The 13,998-nt window shown below is 36.8% G+C and overlaps 1 protein-coding gene across 2 annotated transcripts in view; it reads right to left on the bottom strand.

Moving 5' to 3' along the window:
* The window catches only part of lrpprc (leucine-rich pentatricopeptide repeat containing), a 69,561-nt gene that overhangs the window by 15,892 nt on the left and 39,671 nt on the right, over positions 1-13,998 (bottom strand). For both annotated transcript variants that reach the window (XR_014029113.1, XM_081351665.1), the window contains exons 24-32: positions 10,544-10,668; positions 9,496-9,602; positions 4,515-4,583; positions 4,337-4,427; positions 4,118-4,260; positions 3,720-3,882; positions 2,022-2,148; positions 376-464; positions 54-255 (exon numbers count right to left, since the gene is read on the bottom strand). Coding sequence is in view for 1 of the 2 variants with exons in the window: in XM_081351665.1 (XP_081207791.1) it covers positions 54-255; positions 376-464; positions 2,022-2,148; positions 3,720-3,882; positions 4,118-4,260; positions 4,337-4,427; positions 4,515-4,583; positions 9,496-9,602; positions 10,544-10,668 (1,116 nt within the window). In the remaining variant the exon portion in view is untranslated. The remainder of the gene's footprint in view (positions 1-53; positions 256-375; positions 465-2,021; positions 2,149-3,719; positions 3,883-4,117; positions 4,261-4,336; positions 4,428-4,514; positions 4,584-9,495; positions 9,603-10,543; positions 10,669-13,998) is intronic.

Here is a 13,998-nt window from a genome sequence, read left to right as displayed (position 1 = left end):
TTTATGGAGCAATAATAGTATTGCTTGCCTTGGCAAAAAAAAAAAAAACTTACTTTTTAATATGAGCGAGGGCAGTATTGTTGACAAATAACATGCTGGACAGCTTGACAGATCCTAAAGTCTTCACCAAAGCCTCCACTCCCTGGATGTCCTGTGTGTTCCCCTCACTAGCAAGACCCTGAACCAGTCGAGTGATGGCCAGCTGACTGGGCACCTGGTCAGCCTGTAACATGCCCTTAAGAATCTCCATGGCATCTGTGAGCAGGGACAGATCATGTGGTCAGGTTTAATAAAACAAAGCCATGGAAGAAACCTAGATAATCCACAGTATCACTAACTGCTGAACTGAGAGAACAGATCAACGTGTGTACTTACCATTCATCTGGCATCTCTTCACTTGAGAGATGATGAGTAGGTTGTTGGCAATGTCACTTAAACTGAACCTAGGAATATGATCAGCAGCACTGAGAAGACAAAAGGAAGATGGGGACTGGTTGAAGAGCTGAAGTTTGTGAAATAGTAGTGTTATGTAGGGATCAGCTGTATTTATGAATAATACATGATGTTGTTGTATATGGATGTTGATGCTGAGAGCCATTTCTTTACTAGTGAGCATAAAATTGTGTGCATGCATGTGTGTGAGACTGAACAAATCCAACAAATCAGGATCCACACTCCCAGTTCATTTTCCCCTCCTCCGTCACTTAAACCTCAATCAAAGTCTTCTTTTTTTATTACCCTCACTGGCCAGATTAATCCAGCCGTCCAATTGAGCATCAGCCGCCGCTCCTTATCTCCACGGCGACCGGCCAACAGCCGCTCGCACAACAGATTGGCCCAGCGACCAGAGTCAGAGTTACTCTTATCAATCCTAAGAAAATCCTTGTGTCCTTCTCCTTACTCTCCTCTAGTCCTCTTAAGTACTGGACAATCCCATCCCTCGCTTCTCTCCTCCATTCCCAATCCCCTTAATCTGTCCTTAAAGCACCCCGCTGGCCAAGACCAATGTCCTGCCAAACATCTGCTTGAAGTCCACCACACACATATGCACTCCTTCAAAGCAATAAAAACACTACATTTGATTTCTGAAGGATCATGTGAAACTAAAGACTGGAGTAATGAAGTAATGGCAGGTGAAAATTCAGATTTGAATCTCTCACATTAAAAAATAAGTCATATTGCAAAAACGTTTCAAATATGTTACCCATGAGCTCCCATTTTATTTAAGATGGTACTTTAGAAAACAGCTTGTTTTTGTAGACAGTAGACAGCAATGAAGTTCACAAGGTTTTGAAACAGCATGCCTGCTATAGTCTGATTTACTGACTGGACGTATATATGATAACTGGTAATTGAAGATACATGGTTATGATACATGGTATGTTACACATTATCTGTATCACTCAAAGGCAACTGAAGTCTTGAGGTTTCAAGTACCTCTGCACATCAAATGCTACAGTGTAATATAGTGGGAGATAATGTTATGTTCATGCACTACAAGTCCATGAATAGGGTCAGTTAACACCCACCGCAATGGCTGTGGTGTGGATAGACTGGTACAAAGATGTTTCTGAATGCTTTCTGAAAGCATTCACAAGATTATAGGGGCAATGGCTTTTTTTCATGAGGACATATCATCAGACGTATAATGCAACCCAGTAAACCCGCAGAGCTTTATAGATAAATCAAAGATCACCAGCGCAAAAGTACAACACATAGATCTATTACTAATCGGCAAATGACTGTCATTTTTGCATCTTGACAAGCTCTTCTGAAAGCTCAGAGATTATCTGGTAACACTGAAAGGGCTTAAACCATAAGACTGCTCACTTTGCATGTATGTATATATTTGTGTGTGTGTTTGACTAGAAGCTTATTCATCCGTTTCAAATAAAGAAGATTTTCTTATTCTGCAAAAACGGGTCTGTGACCTTGAAACCTGTAATTTTGCAACCTGAACATCTTTACCATGCAAATGTAAAAGATATTGGATGCAATGCGACCCCCATAGAAAGACTTACATGTTCTTGACAGCGATGGCATCCTCTATGTTGCCTCTGGATAGGAGGGCTTTGATGAGGTTATCATATGCAGCAGGGCCAAGCACCATGCCCCTGCTATCTACTTCCTTCAGGACGTTGAAGGCCTCTGAGGATCAGAAACAAGAGTATACACATGATCTACTCGATATAAGATCGCTACAGATAATACTGCATTTGAGCATCTTTTAAAACACTTGCCAATCTAAGCAACATTATATTTTTATTATATATATTTTTTTATATAAATATATAATATTAATATATTTTATTTTTATTATAAAATTTTAAATTTAATTAAAAGCTATACATTAATTAACTTAAGGCTCTCTAACGACTGAAGAATAAAACTACAAGAAACTTGCGGAGGAACATTATTTTGTTCCTTATTTAGTTGTGCTATGGCTCCGCTATTCTGCGCAAGTGAATCTGATGACTTGAGGCACAGCACTGGTTACAAATGATCGCCTTATCAGTGTGAATGTCACTAACGACATCAAAACTCAAAAGATGGATATTCTTCAGATATTACCTCAATCCTGACTATTTTTCTCACAATTGAGAGTTTGCCTCTAGGCTAGCAATTCTGACTTTTTTCCCAGAATTAGACGAGCAATTGCGAATTATAAATTCAGAATTGGGAGATATCAACTCACAATTCTGAGAAATAAATTAGACGAGCAATTGCGAATTATAAATTCACGATTGTGAGATTTAAACTCACAATTTCAATAAGGAATTGTGAGGAATAAACTAGCATTTGAGAATTATAAAGTAAAAAGTCAGCTCACAATTCTGACATTTTCTCGCAATTGTGAGTTTCTCACAATTCTGACTTCATAACTCACAATTTGCGAGTTTATATCTTGCAATTCTGATTATTTATCAGAACTGCAACTTAATTTCTGAGAATTGAGAGTTTACATCTAAGAATTACTACTTTATTTCTAAGAATTGCAAGTTTATATATCTCGCCATTCGGACATTTGGTGAGTTTATATTTCAATTCTGAGAAAAAAATAATTCAGACTTGCAAGATGTGAACTTGCAAGATGTAAACTTGCAATTGCAAGAAAAAAAGTCTTTGTGAGATAAGCCACAATTACCTTTTTTATTTTTTATTCATTGGCGGAAACAAACTTCCATACATGTCAGATCAGGTAAAACAGTGGAAACTATTATAACTTGGCAAGGCAATTTACAGGCAAACAGACCAAAGCAATAACCTGTTAAGAGACTGGAATTGCTATCAAAATAAACCGCCTTGTAAACAGTCAATGCATAGAAAATACAATGCAACAGAAACTATGTTGATTTGTGTTTTATTACGGTACTGTTGCTATGCCTTTGTGCTCGTAACCTCTTTTCGGTTCAAGGTTAATTTCTTGTGGCTTCAAGCTACTATGACCCCTGCCTCTGCATATAGTAATAGCCTGGTCCTTTTTTACATATTCATACAAATATGAAGTAAACACACATAGACAAATGACAAACATCTGCAGTTTTACAGGAAACCTGTCCCAACAACTCTAAAATATAAATAATTATTGTAGGTTTATCAGTCATTTAGGGCAAGGCAAAAACACGTTTTGGAAGATGGTTTTATGATGTACTCACTCATTATTTAAATTGTTAATTTCGAACCAAAAAAGTTACATAGTGTAGCTTTAAAAAACAAACCTTGAACTTTGCCCTTCTTGCAAAGAGACAGGAGTTTGAGTTTGTAGTCCTCATCCGTGGCCTCTTTAGTGAATGTAGTAACCCTTTCACGAGGTGAAGACGCATTTCTAGATTCTTGCTCTAAGAACATCTCAGGTTGACCTTTGACCTCCTCAAACCACACCTACACATAAAACAGCCACATCAACACACCATAATGCTTCCTTTAACTCTGGATAATAATTCAATTTCAATTAATGCAAGGTTTCCACCCCCTAAAGTGATTATAATGGAAACATGATAAAAACAGCTGAATGTATCTGACCAAAGAAACAGATCCAAAGACTGTAGGGCAGTGGTTTTCAGCTGCTTTTGTTTCAGGACACAGACTTTACATTGGACAGTGAGTGTTCCTTTACCTCAGGCACCTCAAAGGGCACCTCCTGGTTATTGTTTTTGAGGACATCAGCAAGCAAACGCAATGTTCTCTCTCTTGGAGCCAAATTCTCCTCTTGCATTTTCATCCAGGTCGCCTCAGCCTTACGCCAGTCATTGGTCTCCTCTGACAAGAGAAAAGAAAACAGCGTCGTAACACCCATCCACTGTTTGGAATCTCAGGTCCAACACACAATACTTACTGCAGAGGCGGAGCAAATAGTGGTACATGTCATCTCTGTCACACTCAAACAGCTTGATAGTCATGTCCACCATGTTCTCAAGGGGCTCCATCTGGGGAAGAAAGATTCAAACGGTGATAAACACTATTGATCTATAGCAAATCAGTTTCTCAAGAGAGAACAGCAGGGAAACACTGACCTGTTGGGCTGTGATACATTTTTCTGCAAACCACTGCAGACGGGTTGCTCGTGCCCTTAGACCAGGAGTCTGCACATGGTAAAGAAAACGTACGAGATGTCATATTAAACAAATCGCAACTCACAAACACTGCACTAATTAAAAAAAACAACACACAAAACATTCGGGGCGGCACAGACTGAATATAGATCAAGAAGTACAACATGATTAGCTCTACCATAATCACTAAATAATGATAATCTGTCCCACCCACAGTAAATGAGATTTTTCACACACAGACGTAAACCCCACACCCACACACACAGTCAGTTGTCTAAATTCCAATTGTATCTCCTCTTGGAGGATATTGTACCAGCAGCATCCAAACGGAATTACTCTCCTACAAATCAGCCTCCAGGCTAAGTTCAAAATCTCTCCAGCCTTCCTCAAGCCTAATCTGCTTAGCAAATAAGACCAAAATTAAACCGCTACACAGTCGTAGTCTTTTTTTTTTTTTTCTCTGTAGAAGCGGCCCCTGGGCCTGATGCATAAAGCCCGTGGGGCAAATCTTCCCTTAAGTAAATCCAGGATGATGAGCACCCCCACCCCTCCAATCTTCCTATATAAGAGAGCAAATCAACACACACTCACATCAAATTTGACCCATGCGCGCGCACACACACACAGACACTTTCTCTCTCTCACTGCACAGCCAATACCCAAAAGAACATCTAGGTCAGATGATTAAGAAAATCTGTAGTCTGGAGCAATATAAACTCAGTGACATGTAAAGACATACAGTGACAGATGAGGCACTGCAGTGAAAAATATTCTTTACACCGCACAGGCACAAAATATCAAACTCTAAAATTTGAGAAAAGGAAATAAAATGGATGATTCTGCTGGTTATATATTCCCTTTCTATGAAGATTTTAGAGATATTCAGTTAATATAAATATAATTAGCAAATACAGCAAGCTACTAATCTCCTTAAACAATTTTCTGACAGTTCTAGCTCAGTAAGACAATGATCATATTTCTACATCCTGTAAAAAAAGTAAAAAAATAAAAAAAATTCAGGTAACAATTAGGCAGTTTCTATGCAAAGGGTATAAAATAGGACGCAAATAGAAAATAGAGCAGTTCCGGTGGAGAACTGTGACTGAATCTAAAACCTTCAGATGACACCGCTCATATCTCGGTCGCTGTAAGATACCGAAAAAACGTATGAAAATCCGCAACACGGTAGACACGAGTTTGTGCAGTGTAGAGCTGCTCTCTCAAACTCCTGTATGATGTGACAGACTAGTTGTCCAGTCCGGTTCCAATCACACAGCGCAGGTTTTCTGAGAATGCCAATGTGAGTCCGGTTATAGAATGTGTTGTCACTCATGTAAATAACTGAACTATATGTGAACAGAAGCGTATTAAGAACTGAAATACAGGACTGACAACTGATTTCTGCTGCTGTGTGAAAGTGGCATTTAAGAAATTTTATTAGCAACATATCAGTCAATCGACCTTGAGGAAAAAACAATGCCAAATTTCACGATTACAGAGTAGTAATTGCAATCTGGTTATCAAAATTTAGGATATACAGTTTGTCTACATGCAGTAAAAAAAAAAAAAAAAAAAAAAAAAAGGGCACCAAAGTGTATCATTTATGGCCTTCACAAAGTTACAGTAAACAAACTCCCCATTTATTCAGACCTTTGAGCAAAAACACCTATCACACTGAAGATGTCATCATTCTCTCAAACACAGGTCACACACTCAGAAACACTCACAGTGTGACAACCATTTTAATTACACCAAAACCTTAACCAGCATTTCACTTAATTACCACCATTATTAATAATCTGACAATTATAGACAGCACAATCTCCTGACCAGCACTCCATCACTGCACTTAAAGTTTCTATTAGAGAGTGGAGTAGAGCTCTGTGTCTGCTAATGCTACTTAGATATCAGTGTTTTTAATTAGCCAGCTCTGGATAGAAGAGAGGCCATGTGGAAAACGCTCCACAGAACGAGAGGGGCTTTTGACCCGTCAAGCACAAGGATGCTCGACGAGCCACCATTAAACACTAACTTTTAGAGAGTTTATAGTGGGGGAACTTCAGCGGTATAAAACTATTGTAGCTACCAGGTGTAGAAAGATATCACTGAGGGATTTGTTTTCAAATGACTGATGGCAAATATGCACCTAAACGAGACTTCAGGATCCTATAATTTAAATGATTTACAATATTTACTAAAAAATGTTGAAACTAAAATCAAAACTGATTTCCAAATGGACACAATGAAGAGCTTATATTGTGCACTGCCACAAATTAACTTAAATTTAATACATTTCCAACAGTGCCTAATCATTTTCTAGTAAAATACTGCATGATGTGGTACAATAGCAGCCAATCAGAACAAACTGCCAAGACAAAAATGTAGATATGCATGGAAAAGATGGTTCTAGATCAATGTCAATATGACAAAATACCCGTGTTGTAATTGTACGGTTGTTATAGTGTTGTTAAACTATTTAAAAAAAATTTTTTTCGGTAACTGACAAACTAAAATTAAATTAAGAAATATTAAAAAATATATATACAATAGCAAAGCACATACAACTACTTTGTACTAAACTACTATTTATGTACTACTATTTACTAAAAATAAAATATAAAAGTAAAAGCCTAATAAATATTATAACAGTGTTTAAATAATGCTAAAAATAACACTGCCAAATACCAGCTAATGTTTCACATAGACAATATATCAGTTCAGTTAAAAACATAAAAAAAAAAACATTTCAGTGCTAATGAAATTAGGTGCAAATTGACTTTAAATATTCAAGCATTTTTGTGTGTATTAGTTAAAAAAAAGAAAAAAGAAAAGAGGCGAGGGCTATCTAAACTGTGCCTTGTAGGAGTCATGGAACATGAATGATTTTAACCTCATTTGACATCAGCCTAGGATGATGTAAGAGCAGTATTGGATTAGTATATTTCCGAGAAAAAAAAAAAGAAAAAAAAAAGAAAATGCTTTAAGAGGGATTTTAACTTGCATCCTAAATTAACCTCTCAAAACAATGAAAGTCAAAGCTGCTTGAGATAGCTGTATCCTGAGGTGACCATCGATAGCTTATCGGCTAAAGTAATGTCCTAGAGGAATTGCTATGATCCGGTGTATATATGAAAAATAGAGAAAAATGACATGCTCTAGATTTGCAGACACTGGGAATTGTCTGGAGAAGGGATATTTTCTTGGTTAAAAGCCCCTGACTGATGGATCTGTAAAATCCAAGCTCAGGCTTATTTTTCATCCATACAGACAATGATACAACAGAATTAGCACAGATAAGAGAGAAAAGGATAAAGAAAATACTGCATAAGTTTGAAAAAAAAAAAAAAAGACACTGAAGTGGCTTGACTAGTCTTGACATTCCGCCACACTCCCACATGGCAGCGCTTAGGGAGTTGAATGGCGTTGTATTAGAGCGGTTGGCTAATTGAACATCTAAATGGCTTTGTTAGAGCGGTTTCACAGTAGAAGTGTAGACTCCTGAGACGCTGTCTTCTGGAAGAACAAGACAGAACACAGCCTAAAGATGTCCCCCAAGACCCATCCTGGACGAAGCGCTCAAAACACGTCAAGCGTCTCAAAATCGGTTACGTCTCGAATAGAGCATTCGCTGAAATGCTTGACTTGAGAACAGAGAGGCTCAGTCTCTCCAGACAATTAAAGCCATCTACACATGCTGAAAACTTCACAGTACTGAGACAGGATGAGAAGTTTTGCTGCCAGTTGTACTTTGAGCCAATGCTCTTCTCATTCAATAAAACCCGGGAGAGTGTGTGAGAGCTATAGCTTACATATATTGTATATTACTATATACTATTACTATATACTATTACTATATACTATTACTATAGCCCCTACCCTCTCCCCCATATGTACAAAGATTTTGCCTTTCAAATTGAAAAACCTTTCTAAAGTTTCAGCAAGGTGAAATTATCTAGGTGTTGGGCATAGTTTAAGTTCTGATGGCAAGAATGACTATGATAGTCCTGGTAGTTCCAGAAAGAATTTGTTGAAAATGGCTTTGCCATGTATTCCATCATTTTCCTACTATTATTGTAAAATTTGTCAAAATTACCTGGAAGAATTTGTGAAATGATATGTGAATATGAAAATAAATCACATACAATAATACATTATATATTTAAAAATAAATAAATGTATATAAATACACATACATATATACATATATATACATATATATACAGTATATATATATATATATATATATATATATATATATATATATATATATATATATATATATATATATATATATATATATATATACACACACACACATATATACACACACATACACACATATACATATACGTGTGTGTGTGTGTGTGTGTGTGTGTGTGTGTGTGTGTGTGTGTGTGTGTGTGTGTGTGTGTGTGTGTACATACAGTATATACACACAACAAACTTTGGCTAGATGTGATTGATTTGACAGAACTAAAAACTATACATTTAAACACAGAAATATAAAATTATACATTTAAAACTATTTTTTTTTTTTTTAGTATGGAAAAAGCATCTCAGTTTTGCTCATCTTTGTTAACTTTTGTCATCATTTTCTACTTTCAAATGAGAATGGTTTTATAATGCCAAAGCCTAGTAATGACAATTAATGATAATAAAAGGAATTGGCATGAGTGCATAGATTCAATATAGTGACAAAAACAATAAAATCACAAAACATCCAGGTTAGCGGTTTAAAAAATGAGTGGTCTTTGTAGTCGTCATTTTCTCCTTCACACTCCCAAACTCAAATCCTCTGAAAAAACATTGTACCTATTGTCTTGCATGGATGGCATTAGTGTGGCTTTGAAGCCAATCTAAATTAAAAGTGGAAATATCAGTGTGGCAGCAATTAAAGCTGTTAAATAGCTGAGTGGTTTGAACACAATAACAGTAGTCCCACCTCGATGATTTTGCGTGCCTCCTTGTAGCGGCCCGTTTGCAGGAACGCAAAGTAAAGGTCGTAGAGCATCATCATCTCACCCCGCTCCTGACTCAAAAACTCCATGACTGTTAAACGAAAGAGAGACGGGAAGGTGAAGAAACATTTGCGTACTTTCTTTAAAGCTAATCCATCAACCTTAAGCATAAGTAAATGTCTTTAAAAAAAAAAAAAAAAGTGAAAGTGCTTTCAGCAGTCCAGTCTTTCATTTAATCACACTTCAACAGTCAGGTGTAAGTGTATGTAAAAAATAGAAGCTTCCTACATTCAGTGCATGTGAATTACAGGTGAAGTGCAGTGTATGTTTGTGCATCTAGTCTAGGTGTTCAGATTGCTTTTTGAACATGCGCAGACAGTTATGGCTAAAAACACTGGCACTGTAGATTTAAGTTTAGATTTATTATTTGGTAGTGCAGCTTTTTAAAATATTCTAAAAATAACTACCATTCCTATAGATACCTATCTCTATATTGAGAGTATTGCTTGAATGCAGTTCGATTTAACAGATTCCTTGTTAAAATTGCCCATTTGAGATCTCTCCATTGGCACTCAATGACATACAGATCTGGACTCACTGCTTGCCACTTCAGAATAGTCCAGAGAAGCGACAGCAACACAAAGAGGCTGAACTCGTGCAGGTATATGTACGTTTATGTCTATGAATGAGTTTGCCATGGCACATGCAGAGTGCTGGGTCATTGGGGTTGTAAAGTGGCCCTCCACCGTAGGGGTCTCACTACCTTAACACTTCAAACCCACTCACCCCCAACACACAAAGCACTTAACCCCTCCACTAACCCTGACAAAGACAGAGACTATTGAAACCACCATCATCTAGGCAGTCCAACCTGCCCTTTAGTGGGTGGCACTCTTGAAAAACACAGAACACACACTTTCTACATATGACCATCTGAACAGACAGCAGTCACACACAGACACACTACTTGTGACTAGCAAGTGACAGAGAACTGTAATTAATGGGATGTACGTGTAAGTGGGTGTTACACACCTTTCTGTAATAGTGTGGCATCTCCTTTTTCCACCAGGCTGCAGATGAGGTCATGGATTTTGGGCATCTGGTTGTATTGTTTATGGCACTCCACGACGGCATCGAACGCACCCGCGCTGTCCCCACTGCAGAAGAACATGAATATTACACCAAAACAGCACTAAGTATGTGCCAGTATAAAATCTTTGTATTGCGTTTACTGCTTTTCTCATGGTATTGTATTTCATCACAAAAAAGAAAAGTGAAGCTGTTCATTAAACTGACGCATTAAAATTGTTCTTAATGACAAGTTTAAGTTACTTTTTGTAGAAGCAAAACAAAACTGCACACTTAAGCCTTTTATTTTCCCCCCGATATTTCGGCATCAAGCCTTTGTTATACTTTGCCTCTATAAAGCTTTCATCTCTAACTTTTTTTTTATTCATTGTATTGCTTACTTTTGTAAACAATTTTTATATCACAATGGAATTTTGATTAATTGAATTTTGGGTAACACTTTACAATGAGGTCTCATTTGTTAAAGGATTTACAATTTTCTTTGTAAATTTGGAGTGCTGTCAATACAGAGAACAACGACAAAAATCCGTGTTGCCTACACCATGTTATGCTCTTTTTAAAATTTGCACCCTGTTGACTTCAATGGGGCAAGTTTTAAACAAGCTTTTAGCCTCTTAACATCCTTGATGTGTCATTACAAGTGCCCAGCTAATGTGAGTGATTCCTTCAGAGTGATCACGGGTGAATCTGACTGCAGTAGATGTGAAAGATATTAATAAAATGATGTTATTTCAGCCAGCGCACATACCTGTATTTTCTTCCTGTTTTCGGTCGAAGTCCATAGTAATCGATTGTCGAGTTCACACGCATAGGTTTAGTTACCTATGATCACGCGCGTGAACTCGACAATCGATTACTATGGACTTCGACCGAAAACAGGAAGAAAATACAGGTCTGTGCGCTGGCTGAAATAACATCATTTTATTAATATCTTTCACATCTACTGCAGTCAGATTCACCCGTGATCACTCTGAAGGAATCACTCACATTAGCTGGGCACTTGTAATGACACATCAAGGATGTTAAGAGGCTAAAAGCAGGTTTAAAACTTGCCCCATTGAAGTCAACAGGGTGCAAATTTTAAAAAGAGGATAACATGGTGTAGGCAACACCGATTTTTGTCGTTGTTCTCTGTATTGACAGCACTCCAAATTTACAAAAAAATTAGCTCAATGTTAAAATTGACCGGAGTTCTCCTTTAACATTAGTTCATGTATTAACTAACATGAACTAACAATGAGCAATATATTTGCTACAGCATTTATTAATCGTTGTTAATGTTAGTTAATACAAATAGTTGTTCATTGTTTGTTCATGTTAATTCACAGAGTATTAACTAATATTAACAAATACAACTTTTCATTTTATTAATGCATTAGCAAATGTTGAAATTAACATTAACTAAGATTAATAAATGCTGTCGAAGTATTGTTCATTCTTAGTTTATGTTAACTATAGTTAAAAAATGTTAACTAATGAAACCTTATAGTAGTGTTACCGAATTTTTTTTTATTTAAATAAATATGCAAATCAAAAAATCTAAATAAACATTGAATAAAAAGATTTTAATTTGTACATTTTTAACTTTATTTTTAAATGTCTGTGTCTTAAAAAGCACAAACATTTAAAAGAAACAACACTGGTCACAGACTACTTTGTTCTAAATGACAAGTTTGACTTGAACACTAAATTGCCCTTTTAAAATGAAAAGATCACAAACAAATTAGAAAGAAAGAAAAACAAAGAATGAATACACACAAATGAAAAAATCTAAATAAAAAATTAATATTTAAAAACAAATATAAAGTTGAATGCTCACTATAATCACACACATTTAAAAGAAACAGCACTGGGTCAAACTACTTTGTTGTTTTTAATGAATTGCAGATACTTTTAATACAGATTAATAATTAAGAAACTAAATTAACATTTAAATATACAAATAAAAATGCAAAATAAACTTATATTGATAAAATAAAAAATATATATTTTTTTATTATTATTATTATTTTTTTATCAATCTAAGGTTTTTTTTTGTTTTTTTTTTATGAATATTTGATGGTCAAATATGTAGCTTCTTGTGTCTCCCACCTTTCTCTACAGCCCCTACTGCCCTCACCCCCAACCGGGACACTTGGCAGAATAGGGCAACAAAAATTAGATCTGCTCTCTCCCCTATCTCACATCATCTTCCCTCTCTTCCACCCAATCTCTACCCCTTTCTAACAAAGAGCTCAGTGCCAGGGCTGACAGAGGCCTGACAGAGGAATAAAGCAAAGGAATAGACGAGAAAAACACCACTCCAATCACTCTATTGTGACTGCTGTGGCAGCCATCGAGTGATTGGGTAATTACCACGCCAATCACACAGAGGTCAAAGCAGAGAGGGCACCGGCAGGAGGGGCGGGTGTGGAGGGGAAGTGAACCGCTGGGGTTTTAACAGGTGTAATTTCAGTAGTGTTTTCAACCCCGGAGATTATACAGTCAGGGAAGGAATATGTGCTTTAGAAAGAGATGACCTTGGAAGGTGGGTTGAATGGAAGCAGGAGAGGGGGTGCATGAGGGAGATGGACAAAAAACAGGGCAGTGATTGAGCCGGAACGTGACGCCAGCTCTTAGGCAATCGCACTTAATTGGAATGAAGAGCGACAATATTATTCATCAAGCGGGAGTCAAGAGCCAATTCGAACACACGCTGGATGATTGCGTAATGCACTTGAGCGTGCGCGAGAGAGAGAGAGAGAGAGAGAGAGAGAGAGAGAGAGACACCCTGTGTGCAGGGTCTCTCTCTAAACTGTGAGTTTAATTCCTTCAAAACCCCCTCATTGCCGAGAAATATAATGCAGCGATTCAGTAGCAAAGCTATTTTATGAATAAAAGTCATGGGCAGGTATCTGTATAGGTATAGGTATCTGTGCTCCTGAATGTTTGTGTGTGTGCGCAGCATAATCTCCACTCTCTGTGTGCAAGTGGTGTATGTGTGTGTGTCAATGAGAGCAGCGCAATAATATAGAACGGTGCACCTTCCAGCCAAATAGTATCGAGTACTCAGTCAAACCATGGTATAGAGATAATGTACAGTCAGATCGTCATTATGACAAAAAGACTTCCCACGTTGACTTGCTGACTGAACATTATCCTGTCTATTTATCAAAGTTGAAATAACTTAATGCGAGAAAAAAAAAACAATTGAGTATACAGTACAGTTTTGCAGTCATTACACAAATATAATTGACCACACCAATCTGAATCTAACTGTGATGTAATAACTGTTTTGTTTTATAAAGAACACTATTTTTTTGTATATATTTTTCAATCACTATTATCTGTCAATGTTCACAGCGTTGACTATAAATGGTTGCTACCCCAGAGAAAACTCATACATATACAGTATATTT

Source organism: Scardinius erythrophthalmus, assembly GCF_964197995.2.
Source record: "Scardinius erythrophthalmus genome assembly, chromosome: 21".
Lineage (NCBI taxonomy): Eukaryota > Metazoa > Chordata > Actinopteri > Cypriniformes > Leuciscidae > Scardinius > Scardinius erythrophthalmus.
The sequence above is the reverse complement of the archived record's forward strand: the minus strand, read 5'-3'. Positions and strand labels throughout refer to the sequence as shown.